The 23816-nt window shown below is 35.5% G+C and overlaps 1 protein-coding gene across 1 annotated transcript in view; it reads left to right on the top strand.

Annotated features, from left to right (window-relative positions):
* The window catches only part of LOC140165632 (uncharacterized), a 361058-nt gene that overhangs the window by 150387 nt on the left and 186855 nt on the right, over positions 1-23816 (top strand). The window contains 1 exon segment of the mRNA XM_072188920.1: positions 22191-22376. Within this exon segment, the coding sequence (XP_072045021.1) occupies positions 22191-22376 (186 nt within the window).

Here is a 23816-nt window from a genome sequence, read left to right on the forward strand (position 1 = left end):
GATGGCTTCAACACATCAGTTACATATCTTCAACATACCTGAAATTGATGGTGGGGCAAATGGTCTGACATTGGTTTTCAGGGGGGTCAAAATGTAAAAAAAGTGGTTTTGCATGGGTAATATCTCAGCTAAATGTATTCTAATATGCTCAATATTGGATAAGAGTAATGTCCTACCAAAGGGCTCTGAAAAAAAAAAAAATGGACAATAAAATTATTTTTACTTTTGGAGTTCTGACCCCCAAAGTTGGTCCTGGTTGGACGAAGTTGCATTTTGAGGGCCCTATATCTTTTAAAGTAAAGGGGTTACAAGTTTCCTGATACCAGATTTGATTTCTACACCAAAAAGTACCCCAGGATACATACTTTTCAAAGTTTTAAAGGGTTCCCTTTATACATTTATGGACCTCCAAACATCGTCTTTCGCGTTGCGACACATTTTTTACGCTGACCCCCTAAATTTCAAATTGATGCCACGGGAAAACGAAATGGAGTATGAAGCTCAATTTTTCAGGATTTTACTTTCTCATTAATATCAACCACCACACAGAAAAAGAAAAAAAATTGAAGAGGTGCTGCGGTGCACATCCCTGGAGTTGACATGGAATGGGCCTTTTTTCTTCTCATGGCATTATTTCCTCAAATTTGACTCTCGTTTCCTAGGAGCGGTGCTCCCCGCTCCCGCACAATTTGCATCCCTGTATAATGGGTAAGGGTCTCTAATGAGTAAAGATCACAAGTAATCACAGAATTTCTAGACGAACATACCAACTCCTGAATCAGCAACCAAAAGCTGCATGTTTGATCACTAAACAACGGCAAGTATTAGAAAAACAATTAAAAGAACACAATACTTTATTTTTAAATTATCTTCGTTGCAAAATACGTTATAATCATTGCGCAAATTCAAATCATGCAATGTAGCCTCTCCACATGAGCAGCAAGAGCAAGTAACCATTACATGTAGTACGGTCTATTCCTGGGTATATTAATGAGACAAACGAGATGTAAAAAACACATGTGTTATTGTATTTTTATACTACAAAATAGTCGGGCTTTGCACCAATGGCTTGGAACGTGCATCTTAATCTCATACCTGTCATGTTAGCTAAACGATAATAATAATAATTTCTTAATGCAACGATACAATACATTTATTTTGGAAAGTAAATCAAATGTTTCTAAACAAAAGAAATAAGTTGAGTTAATTCTTTTTGAACTTTGAGTTCGTTCTATCCATACGTACATCACAATGACTCAAGTCGTAAGGAGATGAGAGGCAGAAAGAACTTACAATACAAAGAAAGGCACAAAAAATACGAAAACACAAACTGAGCAAACAACCAAAAGCAAAACAAAACAAAACAAGCAAACGAAAAAGCATCTGAGACATCTATACATTTTGCATTTCAAGGTCATTTGCTTTGTTAAGACAATTATTTTGTTCAAAAAAGATTAATCACGCGAATTGAAGTTCAGCAACCTTCGTTTTTTCACAGAATCTCAGCACAGCATTGACTGAGTAACCACATAGAGTTTGGACAAGGATAATAGAGAGTACCACCGTTTAAGAAAGGAAGTCAACCAAATACAGAAAGAATCTGCAACTATATAAATGTGTTAAGAAGATCTTTTTGGACACCCTGATCTTTTTGGACTTCGTTCTCTATCTTATGAGGAAATGTCGATGAAAAAAAAGCCTATGAAAAAACAAACCGCGATAGTCGAAGACAATTATTTGTAATCTTATGCCTATTTTACTCACCCTTGCGCAGCCCACACATATATGGCAACCCTGACCCGACACCCACTCATACGTTTACTATGACATTCACTATTTCATTCGATATGGCAGCGGTTTGATGTTTTCTTAGAAGAGGTACCCAGAAGAGGTACCTTGTCTACAATAACACAAAGCAATGCGTAGTTTACCTACTATATAAAATGGGCAAAACGGAACAAAAATAACAAAGTTTTATCAAATTAAGGGTCATAATTTACAACACGACATCGTGAATTATAGGCAAGTTACGATATTGGATTTGGTGCTTACGATATTCCCGATTCTACGGCAATATCGGACTGGTAGTTGCAGCAGAACAGCACATAAGATCAATGTTAATCCAGTGGAAATAACATGTCCTGGGGTCGGGCTAACATGAGGTCAACAACAAGTCGAGGGTTGACAAACAGAAGCCCTTAACTCAAAAAGTGCCTTTTTGAGAAACATGAGTAAAATAATATTTTGCATTGAAATGTGACCCAAGTATTATTGTGCTATAGATGCAATAGGAAGTTGATTGAGTTAAGGCTTTATGATTTTAAGAATCTGTGGGTATTACAGATTATTTTGGTACCAAAATCTCAAAATGGCCAAAAGTGAGTTAAGGCCTTCTGTTTGTCAACCCTCGAAGTATTCGTTCGACTAAAGGAAAGGAAAACATAATAAGCTTGCTTTGCTGAGATTATGGATTGGGAAAGCCCACAAGGGGGTAATTTTGCAGTGACCTTGAAATAAGCCACGGCGGTGCAATTTTTCAGACTTCGAAGCAGTCGCCGTATAATGTCTCTATATACCATTGAATGAATACAGTATGATATATAAGGTTACTAGGCAGCATGGATAAGATTTGGTATACAAATTACGCGCGAAAGTCATTCTGGAAGCAGACGACGTTACTGTTACGCCACATCAAGGATTCTACACCAATGTATTCAATGCATAAAACTTGCACGTCCGACAAATCGTATCAAAATAGCCTCTTTTTACCATAACAGATCCTGCCAACACGGATGACAAAACATCGTGAGTCTCTACACGCACGAATGGAGTCTTGTTTTATTTACTGTGTGGAATTCGGCTATTAAGCCAAAGGATAAGACTCAGTACACCACTAATGACAAATTATTCTGAGCTATACTGATTGCAGATATGATTGGTTGAACACAAGTAACCATGGGCAAACTATAAAAGCAATGCCCGAAATAAGTTTGAAATATTATGTTAATCACGTGATCATAATTCCTGTAAAAATGGCTTCAGAAAGTCATAGAATTTATTATGATTGCATCGGTGATGTGCTTGGTGGCTATTTATATCTAACAAAAAATAGATTGCTATCAGCAGTATAGTCATTTATGATATTACGTACCCATTAGAAGTAACAAAAATATTTATTGTGACAGGAGGTCATTTGACATCAACATTTTCGATGCAATAACAAAACGCATTATATCATTGGTTTTAATGGTCGCTAGCATTGGTTTACTTTACTTCCGTATATGACATTTATGTAGTATATAAACCTTTATAGCAAATATCATTAGTTTTTATGTCACATTGATTGCAATAATGCTAGTTGGCAATATTTATGATAAACCAAAGTCAGCTGATATCATCCGTATAAGACTTAATATTACTCAATATTACATATATTTTGCTATCAGCAGTAGATAATACCCGTGTTATGCTCAAAAGCAGCATGTAAAATATATTTGACTATCATGTTAACCAAGGTAAAAACAATTACCAACACACCAGAATCACATACCAATTTTCATTCTTACATTTAAACGAATAATACCCATAAGATTTTTTTTTTCAGATTTGTATTATTTAGGCAAAGCATGACACATGGACGGCCATCGCAAATTTGAAGTACCATAAATGCCTGTTGTCTATCTGTTGAACAAGTTACATGACAGTTTTCTTGAAAATTCAATATTGCTTATCATAATACAGATTGAACATGTGCACTTCTTGTTACCCTCACAATCATACTGCAGTTACTGTCCGTTTTCCTATACACAATACACAGAGCTCTCACCATTGACGCGTGACCTCTACATAGTGTATGTTATAGATATATGGGCATTGCCTAGTTAACATCACTGTGTGAAAAATAACCAGCCAATATTTAAACTATTCTAGCAAAACTTCTAGCAAATATATTTCTCTAACATGACCTAAAATTACAGCTAGGTTAGATGTTCAGAAGGGGTCGCACTTTCGTAGAATATGAGTGAGGGCAAAGCATAGCTAGCTCATAGCTAGGCAACTCCCCCGTGTTAATTGAATGGAGATTTGACCGAAAATATTGAGCTATATTGGTAACGGACCGCTCCGTTCTGAAGGATGCCACAAAAAAACGGTACAAGCTACATTTAAACTATTCTATGAAATTCTAGAAAATATAGTTTTGTAACATGTCCTAAATTTTTAGCTAATTTAGGTGTTTGGAGAGAGTCGCACTTTTGTGTTTTAGGAAGGATATGTAAACGACAGATAACACCAAAAATATGAAGAAATTATTTCCAAACCGTGTTAAGTCAACAATCATTATGTTGCTCATTTTCAAGAATGCTGGTTTACAAAAAGCAGGCCATTGTCTCATTTCGTGAACAAAGGTACACATACCATTGTTTCCTTTCGTTTCCTTTATAATCGGTTACCCAACTGAAGCTATAATACCAGCTTTATTGCGATATCGCACATGAAAACAGACACATGTGCACAACCAGAGAAGATCCGATTTAATCAGTTGAGCTGTTTCAATGAGTGTTATCTTGGTTTAATAGCTTTTAATGGGGTTTAAGTCCTGCAAAGGTCGAGATGAATTCTACTGTAGACATGACTGCATCATGTACATGTATAATATACTATATAACGTATCCAAATGCTAGTAACCTCTCCTCCGTTTAGAGCGGTTGATGAATTTTATTATTAAAAAAATTCAAGCAGATGTAGAGATACCGTTAGTAATATGATATAGCTGCCAGCGATATTTAGCACTTTAATTTTTGCTAGGTACATAAATGTAGTTACAGGCAATTGTAGTGATACAACATTACAATCAGCGGAAGGTGTGAGTAGTTTAAGGGTACGTTGGGTGCATTGGATCATGATCGTACATGATTTGCTCAAAAAGCGCCTTAAATTGAAGATAACCCAAAGAAAAAAGCTCTTCAAATCTGCCGTTTCCATATGTATAACTAAACAGATTCTTTGACGTAAGTAACGATCTATCGGAGAATAAGATGATAATGTGTACAGTCGAAAGTCCTAAATATTAAGGATTGGATATATCAAAAATACATTTTTAAGTAATGGGGTATAAGCGTTTGTACAGTATTTTTTGTGGGACATGTGAGCACATCAGACATATCGAATTGCATTCTGAATACGAAGAATGTCCTTCTGATATCAAATCATTTTGATTTTTTGAAATTCGCAATGTAATGTCTGATTTTATCTCATGTCCCACAAAAAATACTGTCCAAACGCTCATTCCAGAGCCCTTAATGACTGTAAAAATCTGCTTTTCTATGCAAGTTAAAGTTAGAAATGAAACTAGACTTCAAGACAAAATCTCAGTGTATTTTTTTGGAAATCAAAATATACGTTGTTGCTCGTTGATGTTTGTACACACTGTGTATACGCAAGGATATGTGATAAGCCGCAGGTGAACTGTCCCACGCGAATAATTATGTGTATATAGGGGATAACATAGGATAAAACAAGAACACCAACATAAATCTTGACAAAAAAATCACTTTTCTACAGAACCAATTGCTAATTTTAGTAGGAAGGAAACAATAGATAACATAATAATTGACATTTTGTTGAGCACTAACCGACCGGTCAATGGTCAAGATGGTGTTGCCATATTTGTACCACTTTCAAGGAAAATCTGGTAAATTTGGGCCAACCGTTGTCGTCTGCTTTATGCATATATTGGCGCGTTTGAAGGGTTTATAACATCTCATGCAAACTATATACAGAAAAATATCCTTAGGTAATTCAATAGCAATATTGCATAGTCCCATATTCATGCTAAGAAAAATTGGGCTATTCTATTTAAAATCCATATTCCCCCAGTGGAAGATTTTGGAAATATGTTATTATGTAGCTCCATTTGACTCACCCTCCCTAGAAGATTCAAGTTGAATCATTCTCAGAGGGTGTATGAAAATCAAATGGAGCTGCCTATGTGCTAATTCAATTTGAAATTCATACTCCCTCTGTGGAACATATTTCCAAAATCTTCCACAGGGGGAGTGTTTTTTTTAAATGTAGTAGCCAATTGTAGATGGGTTCGTAATATGGGGTTGGTTATCCCGCCATCTTGAAATGGATTGAAATTGGTGTGAAATTTTGCATTTCGGGCCCGCGGATAATAATATTTGATGTCACAAAGTAAACCACAGTAGACCTACTTCTAATTGGGTCAACTTTGATATTTGAAGCTAAATTGACCAAAAGTTTAATTTTGGAAGTCATATTAAGTTACAAAGTAGAGCGATATTAACGAGTGCTACGTGCACTAAACACTCTGCGTAGTAGTCAACGGCTGAGAACATTTTTGGTCCTATTGTAACCAGGTTCAAATATTGTTGTCGTATCGTAACCAGGTTTAAATATTTTTGTCGTGTCTTAACCCGGTTTAAATGTTTAGCTTCATTAAATAACCAAGCCTTCCGTAATTGATTGTGAGTGCACAATGATAATAAGTATGTCAATCATATTTATGCTCATCAATAGGACCAGCCGATTATGTTCTAGAACTTAACAATAGGGGGGATAATAATACTAAGGGTTTAGACATTAAACAAATGAGATGTGTTTATTGTTATTTAATGAAACCATATAACAGAACAAACTTGGTTTGAAAATGTTTGCATACGTGAATATAAGCATAATGCAATGATCACTTCAAATGTCTGATGTACTACAACTGTTTATGTACGACTTGTTATAACAAAATTCGGAGATCGCGGGTAAGCTTGTTGATTCTTGATTTGCGCATAATTATCATGCGTGTCTATGCGGTAATTCGTAAGATTTCTTTTAATCGAGATTGAGTGAGATTTATCATAGGAATTAGGCTACACAGGGTAATCCACACAATAGGTTGATTCAAGTGTTCGATTTTCGTTTTGATTTTGTAATTGAATGTGCTTTGCAGCTTATGCAAGAAATGATAAACCTTTTTGTGTGTCCTTCAGAATTGCAAAACATTTGGGCAACGGATTTTAAGCAATGGATGTAAGATGAACAGTGAATACAAAGACTTTGCATAAGACTTATTTTATCTTAACTTATGAACCAATTAATGATGAACTGAGTTTATCCAATATAATTTTTGTGCCTCCCTAGCCTAAAATGTTCAGCTCACTAAACTCTACCCCTGTGCCAAATTTGGTGCAATTTAGTCATTGTACATTCGCTTTATATTGAATAACGTGTAAACTCAGTTCATCAAACTATAGAGGGCGTTGTGCACCGATAGGGGACGTATTGTTTATGCCTCCCTAGCCTAAAATGTTCAGCTCACTAAATTAAATATACCACTGTGCCAAGTTTGGCGATTTTAAGGAAAATTGCACAATTCCACCCCTATATATGACTCAAATCTGCTTTGCTATGAATCTGACTGATTCGGATTCCATTAGAGCATTTATGCACCATGTCACATCACGTAATATGGTGTACACCGGTCCGTATAGCATCCCATATACTACTCAAAACGTGGCTAAATAGCCACCTAAACACCCACGTTGATTTTAAGTTTCAATTTGAATTTTAAATCTCTATACAATTCTATGAATGATAAAAAAGCAAGTAATGGAAACAGTAGTGAATTACAGACAAATACACCAGATAAATTCTACACCCATAGAAATTGTTCGTTGGCATTACTCAGTAAGTTGATGTAAGTCGTTGCGACAACTTGCCGAGTAATGCCAACGCGTGCAATTTTGAGTAACGCTGACTCGATATCATTATGTTGGTCGCACTCATTTGCACTTACTTTATTGAGTGATTACAACTCAGAAAATAAAACTAGGTTAGCATAATTTTCTAGAGGTGTGCTATAGTATACAACATTTTGCACTGATTACAAAAATAAATATTTGAATACTGCTAATTGTGCAGAAAATGATCCAATTACGTGAATTAAGTAACAAAGTACTAAATTGGAATAACTCAAAACAATAAGTACCAGTAACTTAATATGAACGAGTTACATCAACTTACATGTTGAGTTACAATAACTCAACTAATTGGTTCTTTGAACCTTGTTTATTTTCTAAGTTCCCTGAACTTGAATTCAGAAGTTGGCATTACTTAAAAAGTTGACGCAACGACTTACATCAACTTTTTAAGTAATGCCAACAAAGTTGATTAGTTGACGGAACTTTTTGAGCTTTTTCAGCATTTTTAAGTTCGGATATTCTAAAATGAATTTTGTTTTGGCAACTTTTACACTATTTTTGAGTTGTCCAAACTTACTCCTTTTGAATTGCGCCAACAAAGCGAACAAGTCATTTCTATGAGTGTAGAACTTATTTAAGCATTTTTATAGATTTGTGGAATAAGTGGGAAAAGCGTTGGTGGAATCAATTAAGACTACCGTGAGTACAACATGCAACTGTACCAAGCCTATGGGAATGGGTTATTCACGGAATCAACTTGTTCGCAGCTTTCATGATGTGTGTGCCAGGTCCATCGTGTTACCATACCCAGATAACACAATGTCTCCGGGCTAACAACTACCGGAAAAGTATCATGAGTTTGGTCAACTTTTTATAATGTTTTTTATATCCTCAAGATTCACTCTGGTGAAATGGGCTGTTCAATTTGAAATACGCACATTCTCTGCGGAAGATTTTAATAGCTAAAGTCTTCCACAGAGGGAGTATTGGTTTTCAAATTGAATAGACAACTGTGTAAATTCCATTTGAATATACTCACTCCAGTTGTGGCAGATATATAAATCATGGGATTAAAATTAACCCTAGCCAATCCTTTTTTTAAACATACTCCTTCTAGGGGGGTGACGATTTCAAATGGAATAGCCCATAAAGCATTTCATTGCAAACATTCCCAAAACTCAGATTCTAGGATATGGCGCAAAATAAGCGTGTGTTAAACGTTTGTTTTGGCACCGTTTATTTGTTTAAAAATTCGGAAAAGCTTTCAACAAAATTTATTAAGCTTTGACTGCACACACCGACATCGCCTGGCTAATAATTACTTGGTACAGCAGAGATACTAAAATCAATACCCGGGATCGATACACGTGAATGTGCTATGCACGATTTTGATATTCAGACGAAAATCTTTGGATACCGGGCTAGAAAATGATGAATATCTCCCGTAATTGAGAAACCAGATTTCGTTCCTTGCACTTGAATATATATGTTCAACGGATATGATAGTCGTTAGCTAGCGTCTTGAGAAAGAAGCTTGCGTCTTGAACTCAAAAACTGACAATAATTCTGATTTTATATGTGCCGAACTATATAGCGCAGTGTATAGGCCAATCGTGGAGGTAGTCTAAAAGCAGATGCCATATGGCGTACCATGCTCACTCACACACAGCGAGGTTAGTCACCGGGCAATTGTCAGTAGCCTTAGTCAGATGTCCTTCGGCCCATTATGCGTCTCAAAACTATTAAACAGGTCGGAACAAAATGGCCATGCGTGGCGGTGGATTCAACCTACCTTGGCGATTTCTGCCATGAAGATATCGGGGCGATGACACTGTGCTGCAGCCTCTTGATATAACCCTTACCTTTTCAATTAATATCAATTATCAATTAATCGCAAGGATAACCCTGACTTTAACAAGTTTTGAAATGTCAGCCGGTTATAACCAAATGACACGGGCCACATATTCTTTTCAAATCGTCCACTTTAATACTGACGCGATACCAAAATAACGAACCAGTAAAAGCTTTACACTAATTTCCCATCATGCATTTCGTATCGAAGAGACCTGGGTAATATTTGCTCTGTCCAATCTGAAGTAAGAAGTGAAATCATGTCATATAAATACAAAATGTCTCGAATTTTAGTAAATGAAAAGTTCGAAAGGAATAAATGGCTCATGACCTGCTGGCATTACCAAACAATACGGTCTTGGTTTTGAGGCAGCCTATACTTTGGTCAGCTCGTAATCGGCGGGCCTTATAACAACGCGGATTAATATCAAAATATTTTATTTTGAGAATTTTTTTGTGATATCTCGCCAGAAGCATCACGAATTATAAAATCAAATCCTATACTTGTCTACTTTCCTTAACGCACAAATAAAGACCAGACAGGTCAACTAATAGCACTCTTAACGTGGGTCTACTTTTCGTCGTAGTGGTAAAAGCCTAACATTTCCCGCCTATTACTAGCTGGTCAAACTATATTTCCCGACATCCTCGACTCCATTCTAGGAAACGATGTGGGGGAAAAAGGATATCACCGAAGGCCCGTCGACAAATCTGACGAAATGTGTTGCAGAATTGGCCGAAATTGATTTTTGCACAGAAATTGTTGATTATACCCCTGTGTTATACGATGAACATGATATCAAAATAATGACTGGGAGCTTGTATGAAAACAAATTTGCGTGCCTGCAATTTTAAACCGTCTGTCAGACAATTGACAAAAATGGACACATTTGCAATCCAGTAGAATACCAAATATGGAACATGAATATTGCATATTTTAATATTAAAATACCCTCTAGGACATTGGCTGCACTGAATTAATACCCCATGTACTCACACGGTCAGCCAAGGTCTGTACATGTACCCAGTACATTACCATGATTACGCCCTATCCTTTACTGTGGGATTAACGTTCTAGTTGGATACTGTGTATATTCTAAAGCTTTATCCAAATTCAAGAGAGTCACCCATTGTAGTCATTTGTGTTGATCCAAATGTGGATTGGACGTTGTCTTTATGATAGAATGTGATTTATTGACGTGTCAAGGTCAAAGGTCTCAAAGTTACTTTCTATATTTTGATGTTGTTTTGGGGGTTTCTGGGACATATTACATTATTACTAACAGGCTCTTGTAACACACACACATATATTACATGTGTTAAACACGCGCAATGTTAACTAATTTACATAAAAATGCCAACCACCAATGAGAGATGAATGGCACGTCATATATAGTAAATACTTGGATCAAAACAACAAGGTATAGTCGGAGTGAAATTATGTCATACTTACGCCGGACAGAGTATAAGCATCTGTCACATCAACAACTCTTAATCCCCAAATGTGCATTTTGACAATTTGTAAACATAATAAACCAGAAGTGTAACGACAAATCTTCTTGTACCGTCATGCACTTCGTCAATGTATTGAAAACCAATGGCCCCAGTGGCCATAACCATCAATTAGAGCGTTCATTGCACTGTACATTATACACCTCAAACTTAATCCGGTCGCTGTGCCGTCCTATAGCTTCTTGTCTTCCCTACCTTATAATTTCATTATGACGTCATAAAGTGCGACATTTGCCTCTGGATATACCAGAAATTTGAGGAAACATGAATTAAACCAGTCCCTAAACAGCTGGACGAGCTTGGGTGACCTTTTACCGGAGAATGCTTATTGAATTTCAATTCAATTTTTGCAAGAAAAATAGGGTTTGCCATTTGGGCAATCATTGTTATGACAGTTTTAATTTGGCATAAGAAGTCGCTCTTAACGTGATTACGTGGCAGGGTATACATACGGGGTAGTGTTACACGTAGCAAGCAAGCCTAACATGTGGCGCAGGTGATATGAGGTTGAACTATATAAACAACCTTCGACAGAAAGTGAGCTGCATACAATTTAGTATTTAGTACAGGTAGTGCGAAAATATTAAGTTGGTAGTACCAAACATTTTATAACGAAACACAATTGAGCAATCAGTAAAATGAAATAAACGTATGACATGTAAATAAACATGGGATGCTGGCTATTCTGTCATGTGGAGTACAACAACACATATCCACAATATAGATGACATGTGTTTACATTTGGTACGCCCTCTGTTGGTCTGAGCTAAAAATCGCAGGGCAAAAAACCTTACCTTTGGCAAATAAACCCAAGTTGGGACAGGTTTGATTTTTCCAAAGACACTGCGTGTTTGTTTAGGGTGCGTCCTAAATCAGAGTATATAAGCAAGTGGCATTATAGATCAACTAATCAATAGATTTGACCAAAATTGTGCGTGCAATAAGACGAGGTTTATTCTGTCCTTGCGGAGTACAGCTTCCCATGTGAATAGTATTGTTTATCCTGTTATTCAGTAGCGACCATTAATGTTTCTAAACACGGAATGCTGTACAGAATCCCATGTCTATTTTGAATTTTCCATGTTCTACTACATTGTTTAGCCGAATATAAAGATAATATCATTCTATGTTTTCCGAAAGCGCTGAGTTTTTAAGGGCTGGGGTATGAACGTTTGGACAGTATTTATTGTGGGACATTAGAGCACATCAGGCATATCGAATTGCATTCTGAATACGAAGAATGTCCTTCTGATATCAAATAATTTTGATTTTTTGAAATTCGCAATGTAATACACATTTTATGGTAAATCATTAAAATTGATATTTTTGATATTTAACAGTACTTGAAGTAAACTTTATAAATCTGATGATTTATACTTAAAGTGTATGTAGGTGGGATGAAAAGCCGACGATCAATTGAAAATTTTGACCTTTCGTATTGAAGATTTGGATTTTTTTTCCCAAAACACCCAAAAAAAATAGGTCTTTTTGGGAAAATAATCCATATCTTCAATATAAAAGGTCACAATTTTCAATTGATCGTCGGCTTTTCCTCCCTGCTACATACACTTTAAGAATATATCATTAGATTTATAAAATTTATTTCGAGGACTGTTATATATCAAAATTTGAAAAATATCAAATTTTAATAATTTGTCATAAAATTTGTATTATATCGTGAATTTCAAAAATGAAAATTATTTGATATCAGAATGACATTCTTCGTATTCAGAATGCAATTCGATATGTCTGATGTGCTCTCATGTCCCACAATAAATACTGTCCAAACGTTCATACCCCAGCCCTTAATGTTATTAGATTTGTTACACAACCGTATGTCTCAATTGCAGCTTTTTATTAAAATCATATTTTCATGTTCAATGTTTGTTATGAACACTAACAGGATGCTAAGTAAATAGCCGCATTAGACTTTGCCCGGATGATTGGAGTGGTTGGATAGGCTAATCAAATCATTGAATAATGCTCATGTAAATGGTATACAAAGCTGTTAAAAGTTGAGACGGTTTTGATCAAGAACCATTTGTGAACGATACATTCATAGCACCAATGAAACAAACAAACAAACAAACAAACAAGAGAAGATTCAGAAAATCAGAAAAACACGTAGAATTAATCGAACATTGCTATCAATATATTAATGAAAAAACTGTAGAAAAGAAGTAGATAACATCAGAAAAACATTTACATTATTGTGTAGAAGAACATCATATTGCAACACACAGAAAGTAGATAAGAAATTTTACAAATGGTCATCAAAAAATACATCGTAAGAACTTACAAGCAGATTTCAACTTACCGCCATTTCAATATTTGTAATAATCTTCATGAAAAAATATATACATCAACGACATGCTTTTAACACCTGCAAGTGTTAAAGAGTCAAATGATATTTTCAAGATAACAAAAATCTCTGTAACGGTAGGATATATTTTAGTTTTAACCAATGAAATGATTTGGTCCTTCTTAAGCAAATTAAACGATCAATCTGATTGGGCAAATAGCTATCGCCTATTGCTGTTGACTATACAATGTGTGATTTTCATTATTTCAGCCCTTAAAAGATGTTTAAAATTCTTATCCTTTGATCTTCAAAAGTGTGTCGTATACAAGCTGCTAGGCTACATACACACGCAGGATAACATAAAGAATAGTCTGCAAATTCATTGAAAAACAAAATTTTATCTCAAAGGGATTATGTGTAAGATAATTTCTCGCAGTCAGTGTTGTTATAAGGAAGCTACGCCAGGGTATAAAGGGCCGATGTGTATTGGCTTAAAAATAGCGCGTCTTTGCCTACCGACAACAATGAATCCTGCAAAATATGCAATTGCATGTCTACCCTCCGGTAACTGGCACTGCCTTTTACTAATCACACCCTGAACTGAAAGCTTTTCGTGCGGCTATATCGTGTAAATATCTACCCAATTTCGAGATTGTCACTATACTTCTAGGGTTTGTTTTAAGATCGCTAAGTTGAGGGCATGTTTGTACTTGTTCAATGTATTGTTATGTAGGTTGGAAATATAATAATATAACAGTTGCAATTTAGTGTAGTGACTTTTTCCGCGTGGAGAAATTCGAGTAGGTTTTTTTTATATTTAGTTGGGAAAGGGGAAATACGTAATGTTTTCCGCACAGTATAATATACATAATATATATTTTACCGTAATTTTATGATCCGGGAAAACTACATATCTCCCTTACGAGTCACAGGTCTAACTAAGAGCTGCTATAAGTAGTTAAACTTTCCATCAGTTTAAAATCATTATAGTGATATGAAATATGGTACTAAGAAAAGGCGCAGTCGATATTTGTGAACAGATGGTTAAAGCTTAAGTTTTTTGTTCTACAACAAAAGAATGTAATATACTTAATGGCATTGAGTTAGCACGCCAATTCTAGGAACATACCGCTATATTTGAGCCCTAGTCAAAATCGCGGGGTTGTATGTCCCTCCGGACGTGACATTTACCAATTCTTCATTCAGCGAATCGACAACATCGCTCTAAAGAACGACCAGCTACAAACGAGGTTTGAAAATTGTTTGAATATGTTTCCCTATTTAGCAACACAGAAATGACAGCATTGCATTGTAAAGTTAACTAACAGCCTGTAGTTGTCATTTATTGTAAGCCCAGTTAATGCATGGATGGATCTAATAATGACGTCTTGAAGAGAAAAGTGCATGACTACGACCTACATTCATGGGGATATCGACCTTACACTCCAAAAATCGAGCATCGGGCTAAAAAGAGTACATGTAATTTAAAATATCGACAAAGTCTTAATAAGAAAGAAATAGTATACATGATAGAAAATCACGATCGACACTAGCTTAAGGCAGATATATGCACACAGCCTACAGGACCTGCACATCACTTTGTCGCACTGTGTTATAATAAATGGGAGATTTGACAGCATTGTTAACGTTAAGCATATAGCAATAACATACACATACCATTTTTTGTTCTGAATACATATGCATTTTCGGTAATAGTGATAATTTACCAGTATTTTCGCTGGTACTGTACTAGCTCATAACCAGGTTAGCGTCATCCAAGCATACTCGGCTCTGACATGCCTCACCAGTGGACCGTGAAATAAGATCAACACCCTTATCGCATAATATAGGTATATTATAATTTGGTGCAAGATTTAAACTGTGTGTGGCATGGAATAGAGGAGCCTTCAGCAATTTCAAAATAGCTCAGCTTGAGTTTTTAAATAGATTCTGTTGTGTTGATATTCCCACACATGCATATATTTGAAGTTCTGATAGCTTTTGCTTCCAATGTAAATTGCGCGTGTAAATATATTGTTTAAAGTGTGTGGTGGGTGTTATGTTGGGGTTGGTGTGTGGGGTCTTCTCCGATCCGTGGCATAATTATTCATATTAGGATCGCATTTATTACCTTGCATTTTTCAATGCTAATATCAGCAGTAGTTAGCTACTTCATCAATACCAATATCAGCAGTAGATAGCTACTTAATCAATACTAACATCAGCAGTAGATAGCTACTTCATCAATACCAATATCAGCAGTAGTTAGCTACTTCATCAGTACTAATATCAGCAGTAGATAGCTACTCCATCAATACTAATATCAGCAGTAGATAGCTACTTCATCAATACTAATATCAGCAGTAGATAGCTACTTCATCAATACCAATATCAGCAGTAGATAGCTACTTCATCAATACTAATATCAGCAGTAGATAGCTACTTCATCAATACCAATTTCAACAGTAGATAGCTACGAGACCGAGAAGGGCAGTCAGTATATCACATTGGGTTCGCGTTCAGCATTGTATAACATATAATGGGACCATTCATGCATATAAGTAGTACGCATAACGCTCATGTGGTTTTCGTTATTCTCGCAAATGCGCGTCAGGTCAACGTGAAGTGTACGCATGACATCAAATACGCAAAGCGATCTAAATTCATATCAAGGTCACCAGTATTTCGTAGAAATAAAACACACCAAGATATTCCACAAAATGCAACCTTTTGCACTTCTTGTAGGCAGCACCCAACAAAATATCTATCTTATCATAGATAGATCGGGTCGATTTTCAAGTAGCTCGTGTATTGCACGATGCAAGGGACTACCTAAATAACACTAGTCCTCTGAGGAGAACAGATCCTCAGGTTTAACAAGCACGGCGTTGAAGCAAAACACTTAAGTGTTTCCCTCGAGTATTGTTAATCGAAATTCGAAATGCAAAGCCAATGAGAGCAATTGCGACCAATTGCAGGATGTTAAATCAAAGACCTTTTACGAGTTCAATCAACGTCTCTTAGTTTCTTCTTTTGAGTCCGTTATGTAAAAGGAAAGGAAATCCTAATGGATAATATAACTTGGTTTTATTGTGTAACTTCCTATTTGATGCTTTTTTATATTTGATTAAGGTATACTAAACAGAGATATGTTAATAAGCCAAATCGGCATTGGAAGTTTGCAATGCATTGTGGGGCAGTTTTTGCAGTTTTGGGACACTTTGCCCTCTGACCTATTGGGAAAATTCAGAAAAATTGGTTTTTGTGCGTACAAAATGTACTCTAAAATGTTTTACAAGAATGAAATCAAAATCAAAAAGCATTATTATTGGATATATTAATTATTTAAATATTTTTAATGATAACATTATGACAAAAATAAATAAATTACAGCAATTTTCCCGATATGTCAGAGGTCAAAGTGTCCCAAAACTACTCTCAAAAACCGGAAGTTGCAATGGCGATTGGGCTTAGTTATTTCCCTTCTGGCAACCATCCGATGTGTCTTTTACATAATTGTATCGGCACACACTACTCCTACAAAGATGCACATTATTAAGACAACTTCAAGCTTACCTTTTTTCCAGGCATGCGATGTGAACCCAATTTTCAAGAATCCATTTTCATATACGATATTTTCCATTGAGGTATATTAATAGTCCGCACATTATGACGTCAACACAGCGAGGGGTGTTAGCGAATTCATCGTCTGTTAGTCAGTATTTGTGTGTATCCCATAATTCAATAGCAGTAGGGTGCAAACTACGTCATTATTTCTGATTTGCTTTAAGGGTAGACGAGGTATTGTTGGTCGAAGCAACCTAAAAATCAATATATTATTGAAAATTAACACTTTGATGTTTTGCAAAAGTTCATTCTACAAATCGTATACTTTGCAAACTTCCTTAATTTATTGTTGTTAATTACTTATGTACGTTTTACAAAAGTGTTGTTGTTTCAGCCCTCTTTACAACGTAACTCAAGAACCGCAGCACCTATAAAAGTATATCTGTGATATTTTAATTCTTCTACACGCTCGCTATGAATTGAGCAATGCAATTTTTGCCAAAGCTCACTACCATTCGTAAGATGCTGTGAACTACCAAATCACAACAGTTTAAAATAATTAATAACCTTAAGGATTGAAAATCAGATACGAGTTTGAAGTCGACGTAGTTTGAACACATGCGATATGGATCATGGGATGTGGATGTGAATCGTGTGGCTGAAGCCCTTCGTCTTGTGCACTGATAGAACACAGTTGATTTAGGCTTTTTCATAGTATTACGCTTTAATTGAAGGTATAACAACATCAAAAGGCATGTACCGAGGCTGGGTTGACGAACATCGTGAGGTAGAACTAAGAAGTTCAGTGACCGAATCTTGAGTAAAGCACGTCATACTTATTTTCTTAGTTTATCCTAAGTGGAAATACCTCTTGACGAGACAAATCGACTGACCGATTGGAGGGCTGGCCAACTGGGTGATGCAAATTGTCGCTCTGGTTGTTCACATTCAGTGCAATGGCTTGCTGTACCTGTTCGGCCGAAATTTCTTTATCTTTCCAATTTTCTTTATTATATTATATCAAAGTCCATCTATTTTAAAGAAAGAAAAACTTTCAATATTATTAAAAATATGTAACATGTATTTTTTTTTACATACGAAACATGCCCCGACCGTTGTTGCAGTAAAGGCTACTTTACAGACGACAGAGACTAATACTTCACTCTCAATCAACACTATAGTTTGATCAGCTCATTATAGACCGGAAATGTTCGGTTTTTATCACTACGCCGAAAAGTAGACCCACGTTAGGAGTGCTACTAGTTGATCTGTCTGGTCTATATCAGAGGAAGCTACAGTGTATCTTCAATTCTGGATATCCTAAATGAATAACAAAGATGACAATATACTCATCAATGTGGGGTTTACTCTATTCATCTAATCAGTTGTTCAAGGTCATTGAATCAAGGTATGACGCTGAATTAGCATCAGATTCCCTGTTACCTGCCTCTCACGGTTGTTTGATGTGGTGATCATTTATTAATTTTTCTAACAAAACATTGTATAATATTCAATTCTAGGCCTGGACAATACCAACCGCTCTCAATCTAATACATACTTATATTTTGTAGCTATTTTTACTATAGATTTTCGTTTCTATATCAAATTGTTCATCTTTTTCTAATTCTTGTTCTAAACTGTACATTTGTGTGCAAACTGGGGGCGCTATTTACATATACTTTAAAATATAAAGTATCTAAATAATATGAGTTAATTCCGTTTTAGCCTTTTCCCCAATGTTCTAAATACCATTATACACGTGTCGACCTCTTGTACTGATGCAAACAAGATTTAAAGGTAAATAGCGCCATCAATGTTCAACTTTACTTAAAAATGACTGCAAACACCTGCTTTCAACGTAGCCTGTGTCTCATTATCGGCCCTCTATTATTTTTCATAACATAGCATTGTGATTCATTATAATGTTCTTCTGGTTGAAACAAACCCAAACACATAGTAGGCCTACTCTAAAAACATTTGATATAATCTGTGTTTAGAGTAAAACATTTGAATTTTTTTTATATTTCGTCTTATGTTGCTCCTTTTCTGCAATGCAACGCCAGAGATAACCAAAAAGGTAAAACCCTTCTCCTTTGATAATATGTATCATATATAAAAATTCTTATATTTTTTTCTTCAAATCGAGGCACTTAAAATACATTAACTCGCATACCTGTTACATGGATTGATCTTTAAAATGTGTTGCGCGTGGGTGGATTTAAGCTAAATCTGAGAGGATTCGGATTTAGAAAGATATGGACACAGAAAGATTGTATGTTTTGTCAGTGATGATATCAGTTCGTTATGTAGTTATCTTGTTGAACAGCTTTGTAGAAATCCTGTGAAAAATATTGATTTAAATTACTGAATTTGACGACAAATATTTGTTGAGCTGCTCTACAGCAAGCTTAATAATTGTCTTCCTAACCTAGTTATTCAATTTTATGATTATAGTAATTATACATTTTGAAAAAATATATTACATGTCAGACGAGCTGATTGACATAATGACAAGCGTTAATAATTTTATCGATCCTTATATTTACCAAAATAATAGCAATCCACGCCGCCATACCCCATTCATAAACTCGGCTATCCCGATTTTCTGAAAATGAAAATTGATGTACACCAGATCATAATTGTGCATCGGGTATTATGAATCGTTAAATAACATGTACAATTAATGTTCATATATTCCTTTATAAATCGGACGTGTCAGTTGTTACACAAAAGAATATTTATTTAAAAATCTCCCACGCGGCTCTTAAAAGGAAATCGGGCTTCCATATTCTGTGCATTAATTAAGTATATTATTATTTTTATTCTAGCAATAGTTCTATAAATTATATAGAAACTCGATATTGCTTGTCAATATAGTGGTGTTACAGCAATCCCAGTTTATTGATTAATCCTTTTTTGCAGAGGTCGAATATCGCAAAAAACAAAGGGCAACATTTTGAAATGTTAAATAATCCTGAATTTGACAATTATGTGTTTTATATCTGAAATCGACATTCAAAACCTTGACATTGCTTTTGACAGTCGTTGAATATTGGTGCTGATTTTAATATTTTAATAATCTTAACATTAGTCAATTTAGAAGTATCATGAAACCCCGCTCAAATGGGAAGAAGACGCGGGTGTACAGTCATGACTTTTTATGTATTCAAATTACAGAATAACATTGTGTCTACGTAAATAATTACACAAGCGTCGTATTTATACATTTTTACTACAAATAATAAAAAACAGTAATGTTTTATATACAAAAATACAACAAATAAATTCAACAAATACAGATATCTCGTGTAAGCATTGCTAAGATAAGATTTGACATTTCCAGAATAGAATTGAATAAAGTAAAGATAATGTGTTATTATAATTCCGTGAATGCTTGTGTAATAGTAAGTGGTAATGCATAATGATATATGCGTACGTCGCTTACCTGGGAAATAAACACACGATTTCTTGCACATCAATATGACTTATTATCGTGTGATACTCCACTCGGTTATGTTACGAGCGATTCATTATTGACCAATGAAATTGATTGTTCTTACCAGCGAATGAATAAAACGATCTGGCTCATAAGTCAAATCATATATCGCGCGGTGTTAGCGACTGGGGTATAGCACGATGATTATTCATGGCAGTATTAACAGAGACATCGGCAACAAATTTTGATTTGATAAAATTACAACTACAACTTACTATTACAGGATTCGATGATATGTGGTCGGCCATAGAAATATTAGGAACAGTCGTAAGCTGGCAATACGACTCATTAATGTGATGATTGGGAATTGTCCTTTGTAATTTTCCGTTAATCTTTCCTCTGTTCCGCCTTCTTGATTACATAATTCACGCTTTCCTCTTGAACGTGAGAGTTGCTTGATTATGTCCCATCAGGGTTTGAGCCCGTTTCCACATCGAATGACCGCTAAGTGTAAAACGTGTAAAATGTAACAAATAAGGAGTCATTTGAGCAGTTGCTACATTTTGTTCAGTACAGCCTGTCTCAAAAAAAAATCGTGCAAGTGAAAAGCGCTCTCTATGGCAATTAGAAAACACCGTTGTGACATGATGCTTATATCAACGTCAAGGGCGTAGTCTTAGCTCTCAAATACCGTTTGTTCTGTTCAATTTGCTTGTTTTAATCTCGAGATACGTTTAGTTAACAACGAAAGGGTAAAATCACAATTGTGCCACTTTTACTAGGGAAGATCAAGGGGACTGTACAATTAAATCAATGATAGCATCAAGAATATCCAGAGTTCCTTCGTGAAATCAAAAGTACGCATCAATTATACAACAATAAAAATAGGTTTTACTGTTTTATCATGAAACAGATATTAAATTATATGATTCTCTTTTCCCACTTAAATCAAATCAAAAGAGAAATATATATTTCACATTCTGCTGGATGCTGTAAAATTAAATACATGGGCATGTCAATGATTTTATCATGGTAAATACTGTTTTCATTGTCACTCAAGACATGTTAAAAGACAAACAAAAACTTATAGGTTAATGAGCGCGTATTACTTGTTGGAAGAGAAATTAGACACAATAATGCATGTGCGCTGATGTTGATGCGTCTTATGCACGATCCCCGAAGGGGGAGTGCAATAGACGCATCAACATCAGCTATCATTGATTTACATGTGCAGCCCTCTTCCCTAGTAAAAGTGGCACAATTGTGATTTTACCCTTTCGTTGTTAATTAAACATATCTCGAGATTAAAACAAGCAAATTGAACAAAACAAACGGTATTTCTTAAAAGAGCTAAGAGTGTGCCCTTGACGTTGATGTAAGCATCATGTCACAGCGGTATTTTCTAATTGCCATAGAGGGCGCTTTTCACTTGCACAACTTTTTTTGAGACAGGCTGTATATTGTGTGTACTGCCATTAGAACAGCGTAACTATTGCTGATGATGGAGCTGGTATTGCTCTGAAATTCCGTGGTCCTTAATAAGGTTATACATGGTAGTACCAAATAACTCAAAGTAAACGTCAGGGACTGTTGCGCATAACACAATAAAGAACAGGTCATTATCATGATTATTACCCTAACTGAATGTGAAACGTTTGCATGCACGGGTGGCACCGCACTTGTCATATACCTCCTGAGAGCAGCTTGTGACCGTTTGTCTACCTGTGATCGAGCTCAGACCATCTACAACACTAGAATCTATGACGAATAAACACTAATTATTATACTTTCTTTTTGTATTTTGCAGAAAAAACGGAATCCAAACTCGGTACAAATACAGCACTAGTAAGGACTATTAAATATACGACAATAGCCGGCCTGGTAATCCACGCCATGGCGTGTGGTTGGTATGCTATTGGTTGTTCAGGTTGGCATCATGATCAAGATAGAGTCACATGTGAAAGTGACAGTTGGCCGCTTAATTTTGAACTGGGTAAGTTGATGCATGACTTGATATACTGTCCCGGGGAATAGAAAAGGTTGAATAATCCCTCTCAATAAATCTATAATACTAAATTGCATTCATTCTACCTTAACATTAGTTTAGAATTATAATGTACAAAGTAAAAACTCTGCGTCTTCAAATCTAAATGTAAGTAATCCTCTATTCAAGTTCAAAAACAGCAAGGGCTAGCACATGCAGACACAAAATCGATATCCAACCCGCTTTCATTTCCATTTTGTTTTTACCACCGATATATTAGATTACACTTCAGGGTTCGGTTTTAGCCGGCAAAAACCTGTTTTTTGCCGGCAAAGTGGCAAAAACCTGGCAAAACTGTTTTTGGCAAATACTGGCAAAAACTCACACATAGTCACTCAAATATTAAAAAGTGACACAGAAAGCTCATAAACAGTAACGCACATCATTCAACGAATCATTCAACATATTTTTTGTCTCATCAAGTCCTTAAAATGAAAAAGTTTTGAATTTGATACATGCCACATTTCGATTAAATGCACTTGAGCAATAAAAACACATGCCTTTAATTTCTTAATATTTTGCTTATAATTACAAAATCTGGCCTTGTTACATTCGGGAACTTATTTTTGTAACTTAATAATTTGTTTTGAGATGAAAAATTGAACTATAAATCACTTTTTTAGTTTTTGCCATTTTTGCCGGCAAAAACTGTTTTTGCCAAGTGGTTAAAACCGTGGTTAAAACCGCGGCTTTTTCCACCTGCGGCAAAAACCTGCGAACCCTGTTACACTTTGGTATCAGAATTGTTTGAGATAAACTTGAATGTACAAAACCATATCAAAGCAGTCTTTCTATTCGTGATTGATAATAATGCGATCAGTAGCTTCATCCTCACTTTTTCTCCATATAAATGGAGACTTTGCCAAGCCTGTATTTTTTAGATTGACTCCGTGAAAATATTAGGGCTGAAAGATGTCTTATTTGGAAATTGGTAAGCTAAAATGTGTCTCAAATTCACACATTATTCTATTTAATATTTAAAGGCACATTTTGGATTCATTCAAAATGGAGTAAAAATACTGTAAAATACATTCAAAATGTAGCGAAATACTGATATGAAACCTCGCAGGTGGTGGTTAAGGTCATAGACATCACATAAATACCTAGATCAATCATGGACAAGGTATTAGGACGAGCTAGTTGGAGGAATGGCGGCTATATTCAAATTATGAAATTGATGTTCACGTCCGTGACGTCAATTTGTGTCAGAATTATTTGTACCGAAATAAAATACGAACATTTGCACTTTTCTGTCCTATCACTATTATATTGTGAAGTACCATATAGCTGTGGTGTTAGTCCAATATGTTAGGAATATATTTTAATTGGTGACCCCATGGAGATGAGACTGTGGATCACGAAATGCCCCTTAAACCTTGGAGTAAGAAA

This window comes from Amphiura filiformis, chromosome 12 (genome assembly GCF_039555335.1).
Source record: "Amphiura filiformis chromosome 12, Afil_fr2py, whole genome shotgun sequence".
Classification (NCBI taxonomy): Eukaryota; Metazoa; Echinodermata; class Ophiuroidea; order Amphilepidida; family Amphiuridae; genus Amphiura; species Amphiura filiformis.